This window comes from Manis pentadactyla, chromosome 3 (genome assembly GCF_030020395.1).
Source record: "Manis pentadactyla isolate mManPen7 chromosome 3, mManPen7.hap1, whole genome shotgun sequence".
In the NCBI taxonomy this organism is placed as follows: domain Eukaryota; kingdom Metazoa; phylum Chordata; class Mammalia; order Pholidota; family Manidae; genus Manis; species Manis pentadactyla.
This window is the reverse complement of record NC_080021.1, coordinates 186,522,990-186,540,085: the sequence shown is the minus strand read 5'-3', so window position 1 is coordinate 186,540,085 and position 17,096 is coordinate 186,522,990. Positions and strand designations below refer to the sequence as shown.

The 17,096-nt window shown below is 41.5% G+C and overlaps 1 protein-coding gene across 7 annotated transcripts in view; it reads left to right on the top strand.

The window, feature by feature from the left end:
* Window positions 1-14,172, top strand: part of GNE (glucosamine (UDP-N-acetyl)-2-epimerase/N-acetylmannosamine kinase) — a 46,307-nt gene extending 32,135 nt beyond the window's left edge. For 4 of the 7 annotated variants that reach the window (XM_057498844.1, XM_057498846.1, XM_057498840.1 and 1 more), the window contains 7 exons: window positions 2,948-3,035; window positions 3,766-3,976; window positions 5,969-6,098; window positions 6,466-6,687; window positions 8,534-8,716; window positions 11,239-11,355; window positions 11,888-14,172. In XM_057498844.1, coding sequence (XP_057354827.1) covers window positions 2,948-3,035; window positions 3,766-3,976; window positions 5,969-6,098; window positions 6,466-6,687; window positions 8,534-8,716; window positions 11,239-11,355; window positions 11,888-12,123 — 1,187 coding nt within the window. In that variant the 3' untranslated portion in view covers window positions 12,124-14,172. The remainder of the gene's footprint in view (window positions 1-2,947; window positions 3,036-3,765; window positions 3,977-5,968; window positions 6,099-6,465; window positions 6,688-8,533; window positions 8,717-11,238; window positions 11,356-11,887) is intronic. The other 3 variants (XM_057498843.1, XM_057498842.1, XM_057498841.1) reach the window with 3 other exon arrangements.
* Window positions 14,173-17,096: the final 2,924 nt, after the last annotated feature.

The following is a 17,096-nucleotide window of genomic DNA, read 5'->3' as shown; positions in this document are numbered from 1 at the left end:
ATTGAAATATAGTTGTAAAATGTTATATTATTTCAGGTGTACAACATAGTGATCTGACAGTTACATACATTACTAAATACCACAATAAGTATAGTTGCCATATGTCACCATACAAAGATATTACAATATTATTGCCTAGTCAGTACCTCAGAGCATGGCAGTTCTAAGTAAGATGCCTCCTTAATAACTACATGTAAGTAGGATCATTATTAATAAATTTGCTGACTGAGCTAAATCTCATTACTAACATCAGTCCAAGTTCTAATACTACACATGCAAATATATTTCTGTAGCTGATGGAAAAATGAATATAGTTTATGTAAAAAGAACTGGACTAGAATCAAGATGAGTTCCAGTTCTGTTCTTTCTCCATTCTCCATAATTGCTACCCTATTTTCTATTATATTCAAATATTCTTCCCCTTTTATTACCAACATATTACTTGGCTCCCCACTTTGCAGAGAAAATAGAAGTCATCAGGTGGAAATTCTTTCAACTTCATCAATTCATTCATTAAGAAAATATTTAATAAGCACTTACTATGTCCTAGGCACTGGCATTTGGCAGTAAACTAGACTAACAGGGGCTGAGATTTTGTGTAAGTTCTATTCTAGTGAGAGGGGAGACAGATGATAGAAAAGAAAAATACCAGGATTTCTCTGTACTGTGCTATAACACAAAGTAACATGATGGACTACAGTAGATTGGATAAGGGAAGGTCTCTGTGAGGAGATCATGGATTCTTGTTAATCAGTTCTTTAAGCTGAGATTTGAATAACAAGAATCTGTGAGGATCAGGGAGAAGAGGGAACAGCCAGTATGAAGATCCTAAGATAGGAATAAGCTTGATGTATTTGAGAAACAGAAGGGCCAATGCAGATGTCAAATAGTGGGCAAGAGGAAGTGATGCACAGTGGTGCTAGTGAAGGAAGCTGACCTTTGTAAGGTAGGGTGAATAGTCTGGAATTTTTTGTAACGATGAGAAAGCTGTTTATGGGAGAGGATCACGCCATATGACTTGGCATTTTGGAAAGATCACTCTAACTGCCATGTGGAGGGAAGGTAGTGGAACAGGAGGGGAAGCAGGGAGATCAGTGAAGAGGTTATTTCAGTGCATGTGAGAGGTTACTGTGGCAGGCTGTGTGGTAGTATCAGAGATGGAGGAAAGTTTGATTTGGGGTTTGTTGCGGTACTTGCTGATGCTTGGATGTGAGTGATGAAAGGAAGAAGGCAGTCAACAATAGTTATTAGGTTTTGTATTGAGCAGTAGGGGTACTCTTTCTTGACCTGGGGACACTGAGGAGGAATAGATTTGGGAGGGAATGGAATTAAGAGTTCTGTCATGGACATGTTGAGATGCCTATTAGATATTAAAGTGGAGATGGCAGGTAAGAAGCTAGATAGTTCCAGAGAGAGTTTGACTTGGAGATAAAAATTTGAGAATGACTGGCATACAGATGGTGTTTAGTTAGCCTATCAGTTAGGCTGCTGTAACAGAGAGACCTGCGATAACAGTGTCTTACAAGTAAGTTAGATTTCCTTTGTTTCTCACTGGTAGGGGCAGTTCCACACTCATCAGAGACTTAACTTCCATCTTCTTGATGGTTCTCCAGTTCTTCCTGGAAAGAGGAAGGTGTCCTTCCTTTTAAAAGTACAGCCTGGAAGTTGCAAGTATCTCTTCACACATCCCAATGGCACATAGTCTAGCTTCAGGGGAAGCTGAAGAATAAGTACGTAGTCTTTAGCTGGGTGATCAAATGCCCAGCTAAAAATTCTGTTACTAATACAGAGAAAGGATATTGAGGATAATAGAGCAGTCTACCAGAGGTGGTATTTAAAACCAAGAGACTAAATGAGATTCCCTAGGGAGAGCATGTAAATAGGGAAGAGAATGGAGCCCAGGACCAACCTCTGGAGCCCTTCACCATTTAGAGTTCTGGTGAGGAGGGAAGGCCAGCAAGGAGGACTGGAAAGGAACTGCCAGTGAGGTCAGAGGAAAACCAGGAGGGTGGTATCATTAAGGCCTAGAAAACGAAGTATTTAAAGGAGCTGGTGTTGGATGCTGCTGAGAATTTACGATGTGAACAGAGAACTACACTGATTTGGCAATGTGGTCTTTTGTCAAAAGCAGTCCCTGCACTTTCTGCCACCACACTTACGTCAACACAAAGCCACCCATCCTTTTCTTACCTTCTTTAGATTGGCAGGCATGGGGTTTTCCTGCCTGTCCACTGCTCAGCTTTCTACCTGTGTTAGTCTAAGTCCCCACCCTTCCTGCCTTCTCAGGGACCGACCAGTCATCCTTTTCTACCATGTATCTTTAGCTTTCTCACCATTTAAAATGTTTAGGTCTCTCATATCTTAAAAATAAAACAGTATAAATTACCTCTTCCTTGACCCCATGCCTCTCTCCAGCCACCACCCTCTGCTATTCTCTTCTCAGCCAAGTCTATTGAAAAAATATAGCCATTTTCACTGTATTTACTCCCTCACATTGGTCAGAAAAATGTATGGGAAAAAGTGTCTGAAGATTTGACTGGCTAATTGACTATTTGGCCAACCTGGCCTGTCCGCTGATTTGCCAAGTTGGCTGAGTAGATGGAAGGCATGGCAAAGTGGAAGAGTGGACATGCTAGATGACTAGATGGGTGGTAAGTGGGTGTTACATTAATCTACCTTATTTATTTCCATAAACAAACAAAAACTTGATTTATTGTCTTTGGGAATAAAGGACCCTAGTGTCCTTAAATATTCAGTATATGGAAGTCTTGCTGAGTGCATAAAAAAGGTATAAAGTAGAAAAGCTGGTGTTTCTCTAACAGAAGAAGACTCATTTGAAGTTCCCTGAGTTTCAGGGTTAATTATGAGCACAATACACTGCTAACTTCTTTATTCTTTGAATATTCCCACTTCTGAATCATTGCATTGTGTCACTGGATTTACCTAGGGGAGAATGTCCTGCATGTCCGGGATGCTGATACCCAAGACAAAATACTGCAAGCGCTGCACCTGCAGTTTGGTAAACAATATCCTTGGTGAGTACACACCCTTCTAAAAAAGGGATTTAAAGGGGGTGCTGCCTTTAGGACCATTTTCAAGCTGTGACAATTGTTTAGTCATCCTAGCAGAGCTCTCATTCTGTGTCCCTTGGGGTCTTTAGCTGCTGGTGAGACAGGGCTTGCTAAGATAACCCTTATTCCAATGGAGAATGACGTTTTTGTTTCAGTTACTTAGTATATAGCACTTCCACTAGGAAATAACTTCTTTAGCTTACTAAATATTAGAAAGTACTAAAGCTGATTCTCTTTAAAAATAGTTTAGGTCAGCATTTTAATTAATTTAGATTGACCTCCTTTCCATTCCAAAATAACAAGATTTTCCTGGATTTGAATGTTTTTACTGAAAATACCTTTTCCCCCCAGGATGTAAAGATTAAAGAAGCAACAAGTAAATAAACAAATAAATTCACGGCCCCAAACTATGTTATATTCTGAAATTGGTTTAACAAATATAATTCTTCCTTGATGACTGAAGTATGTTGTTAATGTAGCTCAGACTGGAAATAGTTGTATTTCAAACAATGGAATTAGGCATTGCATTGGTAATGTGTAGGTACTTAGCTACTATGTTGCTGAGGAGATCCAGATATTATTTTGAGAAAGGCACAAACTATTACCTAAAGTTTCAGATTCCATTAATATCATATCCTCAATATCATTTAACATGTATGAGAGAAGCACTTAATTGACTTTTGGGATATTGCAGTTCAAAGATTTATGGGGATGGAAATGCTGTTCCAAGGATTTTGAAGTTTCTCAAATCTATTGATCTTCAAGAGCCACTACAAAAGAAATTCTGCTTTCCTCCTGTGAAGGAGAATATCTCTCAAGATATTGACCATATTCTTGAAACTCTAAGTGCCTTGGCAGTCGATCTTGGTGGGACAAACCTCCGAGTTGCAATAGTCAGCATGAAGGTAAAATAACTCCTGATGTCTTAACTTTATATTCTGTATGAATAAGTGATTTTGAAAAGTATGGTTGGAAGGTAAGACTAGAAACATACATGAGAACTTACAATCATTTACACACAGTACTGACTTTTGGATCCACTGCAGTGTTTGTCTCTGTGTTGTACTAACCATTAACATCTCAAGAAGTAAAATTCTCAGGAAATCCACGTTTGTAAACTTGACTATGGGAGATGCACTAGGCCCCACTGAGGGCTTATGCTACCCAGGAGACCTGAGATTCTATACTTGGTAACAGCTTGGAGAATGGAGTAAGCTGATTACTGTTACCACCCAGAGGGCAGTATCAGCAAATGGTGAGGGGGATTGCAATCCTCTAGAATATGACTTTAGTTGAGAACAGCATACTTTCAATCCCTTAACCCTCACCACTGTGTTGACAGGTTGAGAGAGCCTTCAGAAAAACATGAAATTGTCCATGTTAAAAATGATCTCCAATGACTTAACAAGGAAGAATGAACCTACCAGGAAAACCTTTGAAATACTGTAGATGTATAAAATTTCAGAAGTCCATGAGAAATAGCAAGGATTTTAAACACAAGTTGGTTAGGTCCAATAAAGTAAAGCAAAAGAAAACATGATTTCTCAAGAGAAGGCAGACAGGCTCTTTAAAAACTATTAATGGAAGAATATAAAGTAACAAAGATGTCAACACCCTTTTTAGTGGTGAAATTCTAGAGACATTCCTATTAAAATAAAGAAGGAAAGAAGAATGTTTTTCTGCAATATTATTTAACATAATTCTGGAAGTTATGAAGGGAATAAAGCAAGGAACAAACAGCAAAAAGGAGACTGTGGACAGGGAAAAACAAAATATTATTTATAGGCAGTATGAATAAACCAACAAGCTAAAGAGTTAAGATAATTGAATAAAATGTGTAGATATAATAATTAATATGTAAATACCAGTAAATCTCTGCTTAAATAATTGATTTTCCCTCTAGGGGAATGTTTATTAACCCTGACTGCACATTAGCATTACCTGGAAACTTTAAAAAAATAGACAGATGCCTGGCTCCCACCCCAGACTAAGTAAATTTGAATCTCTGCGGGTGGGGGCCAAGGCATCAATACTTGCTCAAAGCTGCCCAGGTAGTTCTGATGTACAGTGAAGGCTGAGAAGCACACTTTTGGTTTATTTTTAATGACAATCATTAATGACATCTTTAACCCTCGTAAACAGATAAAATCCATTAACAAAAGAATGGAAAAAGATACCATATTCAGAACAACAAAAACTTTGTAATCTAAACCAGAAAACTATGTAATCTGTATAAAGAAAATTATAAAACTTCATTGTAAAACATAAAGGCTTGAATGTCCTGGATGGGAATGTTGAGTATTTTTTGAATGTCAGCACTTTCTTTTCAAATTGAATTAAAAGTTTAACATAATTCTAGTCAACATTTCAGTGGGATTTTAACAGCATTATTCAGAAATTTACTTAAAATAATGCACAAGTGAGAAGAGCAAAGAAACATTTTAAAAACAAGATATACCACAAAGTGCAGTAATGTAAACACCACTGTCTCATACCACATCTGACTACAGTTATAGGAGATGATTAATGCTTAACTACTTAGGATATTTATTTACTTGCCTTAGTAATTAAGCGAGGAAATTTTATCAACGTGAAAGTGTGAAATAAATACAACCTCTTAATGAAGATTTGGATTAGCAACATTCACCTTACACTTAAGAGAGGGGCCCATCTGGTTGGCTGTGCTGTATGCCAGGATGGCTTCCCCAGAAACTACTTCTTAGTGTGTCCCAGGGCTGGCCCAAGCCAGACAAGTAGCCCCTTCCTGCACTGTCGTCTAAATCTGCAGTACTGTCCTATAGCAAAGTCTGATTTATAATGAAAAAGGTCAAAAGAGTTACTGTATACTCCTTAGCTACTAAGACCAGGAAGACAGGTCTTGCTTTTTTCTCTTTCAGGGTGAAATAGTTAAGAAGTATACTCAGTTCAATCCTAAAACCTATGAAGACAGGATTAATTTAATCCTACAGATGTGTGTAGAAGCTGCAGCAGAAGCTGTAAAACTGAACTGCAGAATTTTGGGAGTAGGTGAGACTATGAATTACTTATCCAAGAAATGTTCATTTTAATGTACAGAATGCATGAGTTCTACATGCTTCATTGAATATCAAGTCACTGCCTGCCCTGTGTGTAGATGGCTCCAGGTCCTGTCTGGGCCCCAGGCATGGGGACTTCCTGGGATACCAACATGGATTATGTGAAAAGCATTGATGGTACTGTAAATCTGTGAGGAACTACAGATTCAGCTCAGAATTGCTAGACATTTCATTGCAGTCCTTGGTAATGTTTGTCTTAGATCTTGGGTAAATTAATTTATGTTCAAAACCCAGTAAGTTGACACACTTTTCTAAGACTGCCTAATCAGAATTACTCTCTTGTTTGTGGTGGACCCCAGGTATTTCTACGGGTGGTCGTGTAAATCCTCGGGAAGGAATTGTGCTGCATTCAACCAAATTGATTCAAGAATGGAACTCAGTGGACCTCAGGACCCCCCTCTCAGACACTTTGCATCTCCCAGTGTGGGTGGACAATGATGGCAACTGTGCCGCCCTGGCCGAAAGGAAATTTGGCCAAGGGAAAGGCCTGGAAAATTTTGTGACACTTATCACTGGCACAGGTAAGGGGAGTAAGAGAAGGTTGTGCTTTAGGAGCTACAATGTGTGTGGGGCCATGCCCTGCACACTCAGCCAGGCAGTTTATAACTCTGCCAGAGTCTTCACTTCCTCCTTCAGTAGAGAATGAGGGTGAGCCACACATGAGAACATAGAGCCTTGGCTCTTTTCTGAGTATGTTCCCTGCCCTGGGCATGTATGTGGCCTTTTAAATTCCCAGGAACTTGTCAGAACTTTCAAAGACCTGATTCCCCAAAGATTCTCATTCCCTTTCCTCCCAGTGTTTTTGGTTACTATATTGTTTGCCCCAACTGTTACCCATTGTCTTAGGCAGCAGAGACTCATAAATATATTTTGCCTTTAAATGTTTTTGACAACTATCACCTGGGTAGCACCTTCTGAGGTAGGTGGGACCAAAGCAAGCCCTTTGAGCAGGTCCTCCAGGAGCCACCAAGTGGGTCAGAAGAGCCAACCAGAGTTTTGAAAATAAGGTTACTCCTGCTCACTCCAGTACTGCCGTCTGTCCTGGGGATGTGGGCTGCTATTCAAGGCCACTGCCAAGCTGGGGAGTGGTGTGGGTGGTGGGTACAGAAAATGCCAGAAATCTCTCTTACTAAATGTTTTTTTCCTTTAAGCATTCCTAATTGTTGCAAACTCTTAGTTTCCAGAGTTCCAAAAAAGTAGATTCTGACAGTTTCTGCTGGTTTATTAACTACTCTATTAGAAGGATGGGCTTTTGTTTGGAGTTCCCAACTCTGCCATTATTGCTGATGTCCCCAATTTATATTTCAAATAAGGAAATAGACTGAGCTAGTAAGTGGTCAAGCCACCATTTGATCCCAGATATGTCTAACTTCAAAACCTGTTTTGTGCTCCTAAACTGTATACTTTACTGCCTCCCCTTTAATAAGCTACTGCTCTTCTTTTCTTAGTCTTGGGCATAGTTTTAGTAAGGTTGGTATCATTTCCAAGCTCATGGCAGATAATAAACTGCAAATTGAGGATGAAGAGTGGGTGCCACAAGAAGTAATAGATGGCAGGACACTGAAAAGCAGAACCTTTTTGTGCTTTACTCCTTAATAACTCCTAAACTACATAGCAAAAGATAGTCATTGATATTCATGATTACTGAATCATAAATTTTTAGACATGGATTAAGAAGAGGTAGATCATATTTCATATTCTTTGTTTGGGAAAGCAGGTGGTGTGTGATATGTTTTGGAAAGCCTATTCTATTTTTGTTCCCCCAAAAGGAGCCGACACAAGGATTTAGATGTGCATATTCGATTGTGGAGGTGATCCTGAGAGGCAAGAGTGAGGAAGTGGGAGAGCAGAACAGAGGAGGAAAGCCAGTGGAGGCAGCCTTGTGGGAGGTGCTGTGAGGGCAGTGGGGGCTGACGCCTGTCAGCACCTCTCAAGCCTGCAGAGTACCACCCAGACTTGCCCACTTGAATCTGCTGGCTCCTGTCTTGCCTTGGTTGAGGACAGCCTCTGGGCCCTGTGCTTGCATGGCTGACGAGGGCTTTACTGTAAACGGAGGCCCTGGTGAGGAGGCAGGCAGTATGTGCTGGGGATGGTAGGCTGTCACTGCAAGGTGAGGCGGGGCCGGCATGGAGCTGTCCGCCACAGCTGTGTTTGGAATCAGTGAGCCAAGCAGATGCAACAGGGCATGCAACAGGCTAAAAATATTCCCTCTGGAATGCTTCCAGGTGAAGTTTTGGGACTTAACTAAATTTCAGTTATCTAGAAAGTAGGCATCACACAGGGCCTCACATTCCAAAGCTCTGCCGAGCAGATGACCATTTCTGTTTCAGGTGGAGAGCCACTTCTGTGCCTATTGTCTCATTACAGGAATTGGCGGGGGGATCATCCATCAACATGAATTGATCCATGGAAGCTCCTTCTGTGCCGCAGAACTTGGCCACCTTGTTGTGTCTCTGGGTGGGCCTGATTGTTCCTGTGGAAGCCATGGGTGTATTGAAGCGTATGCGTCTGGAATGGCCTTGCAGAGGGAAGCAAAAAAACTACATGATGGTTAGTTTCTTTCTCCTGAGAATTAAAGAGCCTGATGGTAGACAAGTACTTTAAAGTAGCTATTCCAGAGAGCTGAACACTGAAGCTACTAGAATTTTTAAGCTTTTCATTTGCTAGAGGAAAAGCAGGGCTCCCTCACACCAAAGCTCCAAAGCCTTCTTGGTCCTGCCCCACAGTAACGCCCCTCTTCAGCAGGGGAGGTGGACGGGTTTGGAGCTCCAGCATTGCAGGGAAAATTTCTTTCATTTTTGTTTTCTCAGCTGCTCACACTGGGTGGGTAGTTAATACACATTTTAATGAAGAATTACATGGATGAACATATTACAGTTTTTGAACTCTGAGTGTCTATTTGAATTACAGCTGTTTCTAGACATGTTATGAAAGTCGGTATGGTTTCCAGTCTAATGCAAGAGGGAGCCAGTGTCATAATATGGTTTGGCAAGTGCAGGGGGAATGGTGGCCCAGCAGTGTCAGCGCACACAGGAGGGACAGCAGTGTCCCTTCCGGGTCCTCCACACATGGAGGGGAGCGTGAGGTGCCATCCTGGGGGCTTGTCAGAGGATAGATTAGTGAGGCAAGTTTGGAAGAGCAGGGGAGTGCTTCCTGGCGGGTGCTGTGCAAAGGGCTTGGCAGGGTAGCGTGGAGCAGGGAGGCCGCCAGGACCAGCAGCTACTGAAGAACCCACTGAAAAACTAGGAGAAAAACACGGTCAGATCTGAATTTTAGATTCTTCACTACACTAACATTTTGCTTTCTGAGGGAAATGGTAGTTTACAGAGGATGACTTTTAGGTGGGACAGTTCTAGCATGACTCCACAGTTTTCTGGCTGGACAGCTCAGGGTTGGGGCTCTGAGGAGGAAGAGGTTTTGGCAGGAGTTGATGGTTGGGGACCCGATGGGTTCCCAGGCGGAGGTGCGTGGCGGGCAGCTGGCGACAGGGCTCTGGTGCTCAGGAGAGAGGACTGGACTCGTGGGGATTTGGGGATCCCCAGCACTGAGGTGGGAGTTAGACCTAAGAATGAGATGCGGGGGGAGGCAAGAGTCTGGGATGGAATCCTGTGACATGTCGGCACTTGAGGGGCAGGGAGGTAGTCACGGAGGTCAGAGGAGAGTGTCTGAGGGGAGTAGTCAGTAGCGACAAGTGCTGCTTACGAGAAGATCCGAGAGCCCGCCAGCTTTGGCCATGAGGACGTCCTTTGAAGCCCTGAAAACTGTTTGTTTTTCAACATCCTTTTCATTATCACTCCCATAAGCAGCCTGTTCAGACATTTTTCCTAATCATCCCACCCCATGAAACACTAATGCCACATATATATTATGAATATTTGTATGAAGAGTAAGACTTTTTTTTTGCTCCGAAGAACCAGATTTTGCCCCCAAGGGGGCAAATGCGTATCTTTTAAGAGTTCAGTCAGTGGGAGCAGAAGCCTGACAGCACTGAGAGGGAAGAAGCGCTTGGGGACGTGGAGTTGTGAGCATGTCCTGAGGCAAAGCGGACCGCGGGAATGGGAGTGATGCTGAGAAGGCAGGAGAGGAAGGGTGTTTGAGTCCCCACAATACGCCCAGAAGAGGGGGAGAGGTGAGCTGCAAAGCCCGGGCAGAGGAGGGCCTGAGGGAAGGAGGAGCAGATACACACTGAAACCGATGTCTAGCTGGGAGCTGAAAATTCAGGAAATTCCTGCCTGGTGGTGTCCTCACCGGTGAGGTTGGAAGCACAGAGGTCTCTCAGCAGTCAGGCGGAGGGTGGGGGGAGAATGTGAGGCGGTGAAAGCTTAGAAGAGCCAAGAGGGAGAGGCAGGGAGCCAGCCAGGCCTAAGGGGCACCAGAGCCCAAGTGTACTAGCAGGTGCAGTGGCAGGGGCCTGTGTTGGTGAGGGGCAGGAAAGACAAGGGCTGTACACGACAGAAATACCTACCATCTGGTCAGCACTGAACAAGATACTTCATGCCCATTATGTCATTTGATCCCTGAAATAGTCCAGCAAGGGTAGTGATTATCACCCTGACTTTATAGAGAAAAGAAACGTACAGAGGTGATGTGACAGGGACAGGGTCATGCAGTGAGGAGTGGCAGAGCTGGCAGCTGGACCCTGGTCTGTCTGTTCTTTAGGTGCTGTGACTTCCTGCCATAGAATGTGGGGTGCTGGCAAGTCATGTGCCATTGTATCTGGGATGGGTAAGGAGGGAGATGAAGGCAGAGTCATCTAATAATTGGGGGTAAGAAAACCACACAAGGACAGTTTCATATGGAAGTGAGAAGGAAGAAGCTAGAGGGGTGGGTAAGCGGCTGTCAGAGTTGAGGATTTTCTAGTTAGAGAAGTTCTGGGTGATGTTTAACCGGCAGCAAGAGGGCAGCAAGGGTCTTTGGGGCAGTGTATGTGGGCGTTTGTGAATGATACCAATTTTGCAAACATGAAAAGAAAATGTCTTCCCACTTGAGGGCTTGCTGCCTGTAAGCACAGTGGGTAAGCATGGCCCCCCACCAGGCTGCCCTAACCCTGACCCTTCTCACTTCACAAACAGAAGACTTGCTCTTGGTGGAAGGGATGTCAGTGCCAAAAGACGAAGCCGTGGGTGCAGTCCATCTCATCCAGGCTGCCAAACTTGGCAACGTGAAGGCCCAGAGCATCCTGAGAACAGGTGAGCGAGTTCCAGGCAGCTCTGCTGCGGTGGCGGCCTGCAGACACCCTCAGGCCTGGGGCTCTGGAATGTCTCTGCAGAGGTATTTTTCCTGCTTACTGAGAAGAAAAGGGAATTGCATTCTAGGTATTTGGCACATTGCCTTTTTAAACAGATTTTTAAATTTTTGTTTTACAACTATGAAGAAACTACTTGTTCATTTTATAGGAAATTTATAGAAATGTTGGAGAGTAAGAAAAAGTATCACTTCAGAGTTTTACTGTTCAGAGATATCAACCGTTAACATTTCCTTCCAGTCTTTATTTTACATGGTTGAGACCATATAGTACATAGAATTTTGTACCCAGTTTTCATTCCAAAACATCATGTGATAATTTCTCATACTAAGAATCAATCACAAACAGCTTTAAAAGTACTGCTTCTGTTAGGCAGTGTGAATGTACTATTCCTGGCTCCTGGCTCTTTCTGTCTTCCTCTGGCATTTTGATCAGCTCTGGCCCTGAAACTTACTTTCATTTTTCTTTTCCTGTAGCTGGAACAGCTTTGGGTCTTGGGGTTGTGAACATCCTCCACACTATAAATCCCTCCCTTGTGATCCTCTCTGGAGTCCTAGCCAGTCACTATGTCCACATCGTCAAAGACGTCATCCGCCAGCAAGCCCTGTCCTCGGTTCAGGACGTGGATGTGGTGGTTTCGGATTTGGTGGACCCTGCCCTGCTCGGTGCTGCCAGCATGGTTCTGGACTACACCACTCGCAGGATCTGCTAGGCCTCCCAGGTGTGGATGTAGCCTGAGACTCGACAGCCCCTTAGTGGAATCAGGTGGTCTTTTAGATGAGCATTTCTTAAAAAAGCAAATTAGGTATTTAAATTTGTTATTTGGCAGGTGACTTAGGCAGTTATGTTTTTGCTATTTAGTCTCCTTGTCCTCATTTTTGTAGATGCCATCCTCTCTGGGGTCTTTTCAGCTCAAATCCTGTAAGTACCAGTCACAATTTCTTTGTGCCAAAAGGAGCTATGCTAGTAAACAAGGAAGCCTTAAGACTCTGTTTTCTAGATGTACCCGCAGGCCTTGCTTGGGATGTGACCTTGACTCTGGAGTTTGAGTTACTAATCCTCCTCAGACCCTATAACTCAGATTGTGGAAAGGAATCCAATCAGGAAACAGAAGGAAATCTGGCTATGAAAAGCCTAAGTAAACTTAAAAAAAAGCAGCTTTATTGAAGTATTTTTTAAGTACACAATTTGATAAACTTTGACATATGTGTATACCTGTGAAACCATTACCACAATCAAGACATTGGACTTAATCTGTCACCCCCAAATACTTGTTTAAAGATGTTATAACACTCACAGAACCTTGATCAACTTTAGGGATCTGAATTACTATGGCCTTATGACCTTGTCCTTATCTTCTTGAGGACAGCTGAGAAGCCACTAAGATTTATAGCCTCTGAAAGGAGATTAACCATGCCAAAAGGATCTTTGCTACTGACAAGCAGACACCTCTCCCTTCAATAGCTTTCATACTAAGTGGAGTATGACCCTGGGGTGTCTACTTTCACTGCTGTTGAGATACAAAGGCCAAGGTTCTTGCTGTCAATTTCAACCTGGAAGAATAGCCACCATTTATTAAGTGCCTACTGTGTGTCAGGCTCTGAACTAGGTGCTTCATATACATTATTTTAAATTCTTATAACCTGTAAGATAGCTGTTTTGATTCCCATTTTATAAAAGCCCAAACTAAGTCTTAGTGTGTTGAACTGACATGACTAAAGCTACGTGGCCAGTGAGTCTTAGAGACAAGGTTTGATCCCAGGTCCCTTTATGCTTTTTCTAAGCCACACAATCTCTCAGAGCCAAAACTTTGAAAATGCAAGTATTTTCCAATTTGCTCCAGGCTACCTAAAGCTTTATTTAAAAAATGCCACTAGCAAGTGACTTGATTTGTCCCCTCAGCAGTGAATTCAATCAAATATTCTTTTATGCTGTGGAACTTCTGCCAGTCAGTATTTGGTCCAGACAGGCTTTTATGGGTACTTTAGGATGATCTAAAAAGGCATATGCATACTTTTCAGATTATTATTTTAGGAAATCAAAGGTTTCTACAGCCTATTGATTCAGTGTTACCATATAAAATAATCATTTTCTAGTTAGGGAAGTTCTGGGTGATGTTTAACCCGCAGCAAGAGGGCAGCAAAGGTCTCTGTGGGCGTTTGTGAATGATACAAATTTGCAAATGTGAAAAGAAAACGTCTTTCCACTTGGGGGCGTGCTTGTAAGCACAGTGGGTAAGTGTAGCCCCCCACCAGGCTGCCCTAACCCTGACCCTTCTCACTTCACAAACAGAGACTTTACCGCATTTGAATTCCTTCCTTCCTGGTGGGTTAAGATGAAGACAGTTTGGTTGGTTCCTAGAACTCTACCAGCCCTGAAATAATAATCTCCAGGTCCTGCTTATTGTTGAAAAATTCCACAGGTGATTCACAGGAAGGCAGCTAGTTGGCTCGACCATCAGTGTCTGGGGTGAGATGGATGGTTCACTGTATTAGTTCCTTAGTGAAATCTATAACCACTTTATACACCAGATAACTGCATTGCTGTCAAGTTTCATACAGGATAATTGAAGAATGGTACTGAATGTAAAACAAAATTTTAAGTTTTTAATAAATTCATGCAAAGGGTAATATATTCCAACATAATTGTTAGCTATAGTTAAGTAATTACATATTATTTTATTTTAATGTAAATATTTTTGTTACTGTTCTAGGCCAAATTCTAAAGAAAAAATAAATGTATTTCCTTGTGGAAATCCTAACACTTTGGTATTTTGTTTTGTTCTTAATCTCTAGCTAAAAGCATTTCCCCTCCCAGAAGAGATTTATATTGTTGTTTATATTGTTGCACTGCTTTTTGAAGGTGATGTAACTTCTTTAAGGCATCAATACTGATTTCTTAGCAAAATAAATCTTAATAAAAAGAAAGCAGTTAGAACTTTTTAAAAATAAATTATGAAATGATCACCATAGTAAGTCTAGTTAACATCCATCACCATATAGCTACAGAATTTTCTTTCCTTGTGATGAGAACTTTTAAGATTTAGTTTCATTGCAACTTTAAAACAGACAATACAATATTATTAACTAGTCACCATGCGATATGTTGCATCCCCATGACTTACTTTATAACTGGAAGTTTGTACTTTTCCACTCCCTTTATCCATTTCACTTGCTCCTACCTCTGGTAACCACCAGTCTATTCTCTGTATCTATGAGCTTGGTTTTTGGTTGTTTAGCCTCCACATGTAAGTGAGGTCAATTGGTATTTGTCATTCTCATTCTGTCCGATTTATTTCACTTATTGCCTTTGAGGTCCATCCATTTGTTTGCAAATGGCAACATTTCACTTTTCTACGTCTGAATAATATTCCTGTGTGTGTATGTGTGTGTGTGAATACTATTCCATTTCCTTTATCCATTAACCCATTGGTGGACATTTAGGTTGCTTCCATGCCTTGGCTATTTTAAGTAATGCTGCAGTGACCATGGGGTTATGTGTATTTTTTTGAGTTACTGTTTTCATTTCCTTTGGGTACATGCCCAAAAGTGGATCGGTGGATCATATGGCAGTTCTATTTTTAATTTTTTGAGGAACTTCCAATAGTGTTTTCCATAGTGGCTGCACCAATTTATATTCCCACCAGCAGGGCACAAAGGGTTCCCTTTTCTGTACATCTTCACCAACATTTTTTATTTTTTGTCTTTTTGATAATGGCCATTCTAACAGGTATGAAGTGGTAAATCATTATGGCTTAGATTTGCATTTCCCAGGTGATTAGGGATGTTGAGCATCTTTTGCATGTACCAGTTGGCTCTCTCTCGTCTTTGGAATAATGTATATTCAGATCCTCTGCCTTTTAATTGGATTGTTAGGTTTTTGCCTTTGGGTATGACTTTGGGTTTGTATATTTTTGGATATTAATTCCTTATCAAATATATATGATTTACAAGTATTTTCTCCTATTAAGTAGGTTGCCTTTTTATGGTTGTTTTTGCTGTACAGCTTTTTGGTTTGATGTAGTCCTGTTTATTTTTGCTTTCATTGCCTTTGCTTTTCATGTCAAATCCAAAAATCATCACTAAGAGATCGGTATCAAGGAATTTCCTGTTTTTGTCTTCTAAGAGGTTTATGGTTTGACATCTTGAATTCAAGTCTTTAATCCATTTAGTTACTTTGTATATGTAAGATAGTGGTCCATTTTCATTCTTTCACATGTGGCTGTCCAGTTTTCCCAGCACCACTTACTGAGGAGATTATCCTTTCTAAAACTATATTCTTGGCTCCTTTGTTGTAAATTGATCATACATGTGTATGCTTCTTTCTGGGTTGTCTGTATGTCTGTTCTTATTCCAATAATGTACTGTTTTGATTAGTATAGCTTTGTAATACAGTTTGAAGTCAGGGAGTGTGATGCCTTCAGCTTTATTATTCTTATCTCAAGATTGCTTTGGCTGTTTGAGGTCTTTTGTGGTTTTTCTGTGGTCATTTTTTTGTGGTCATTTTCTGTGAAAAAATGCCATTGAAATTTTGACAGGGATTGCATTGAATCTGTAGATTGCGTTGAGTAGTGTGGACATTTTAACAATATTCTCCCAATCCATGAGCTCAGAGTATCTTCCCATTTATGTCATCTTCAATTTCTTTCATCAGCATCTGACAATTTTCAGTGTAAAAGTCTTTCACCCCCTTGGTTAGACTTATTCCTAGTTACTTACTCTCTTTGATGCAGTTGTAAATGAGTTTTCTTAATGTCTCTGACAGTTTATTAGTGTATAGAAATGCAACAGATTTCTGCATATTGATTTTGTATCCTGTAACTTTACTCAATTCATTATTTCTAACAATTTTTAGGCGGAGTCTGTAGGGTGTTCTATATATGTCATCTGCAAATAGTAGAATCCTTTCCTTCCAATTTGGATGTCCGTAATTCTTTTTCTTGCCTGATTGCTCTAAGACTTCCAATACTATGTTGAATAACATTTAAAACTTGACATAAAAAGCAAAGTGGCCCCAAGAAAAAGGTTAGAAATAAATGTTGACCAGTGAGCCCCTGGAACAACTCCCTCCTTTTTATGAAGCTCCACAAGGATAATGTAGGCATTAGAAACAATTCCTAGTTACTGTTGCTGTGTAACAAACCATCTCAAAACTTAGGCAGCTTAAACAATAATCATTTTCTTTCATGGTTTCTGTGGATCAAGAATTTGGGGGATTCTCTACTTGGCAGTTCTGACTCTGTTGTCTGACACACTTGCAGTCAACAGTGGCTAGAGCGTTAGGGCAGGAGGCTGGATACTAGGCCCTGGCCAGGAGTCTCTCTCTGCTGACAGCTCGTGTCTCTCCAGGTCATCTCTGTATGGGCTGGTTTGGGCTGCCTCAGCATGGTGGCTTTGGGGTGACAGAGCTTTTTACATATTGACTCATGGCCTACCAGCTGTTCCAACAAACTAGCTGTAAGCTGTGTTGCCTTTTATGACCAGCCTTGGAAGTCACAAAGCATTACTTTAGCTGTATTATCCAGTCACTCCTTCATCTGGGGCATATCAGACTTTACTGACAGTCTGGATGGCGCCACCAAGACAATACCAAAAGGCACACGCTGCCTCAGGTAGGGGGCCGTGGGAGCTCTTGGGAGGAAGGAGCAGCTATGTGGAGGTGGCCTTTGAACTAGTTCTTAAACTG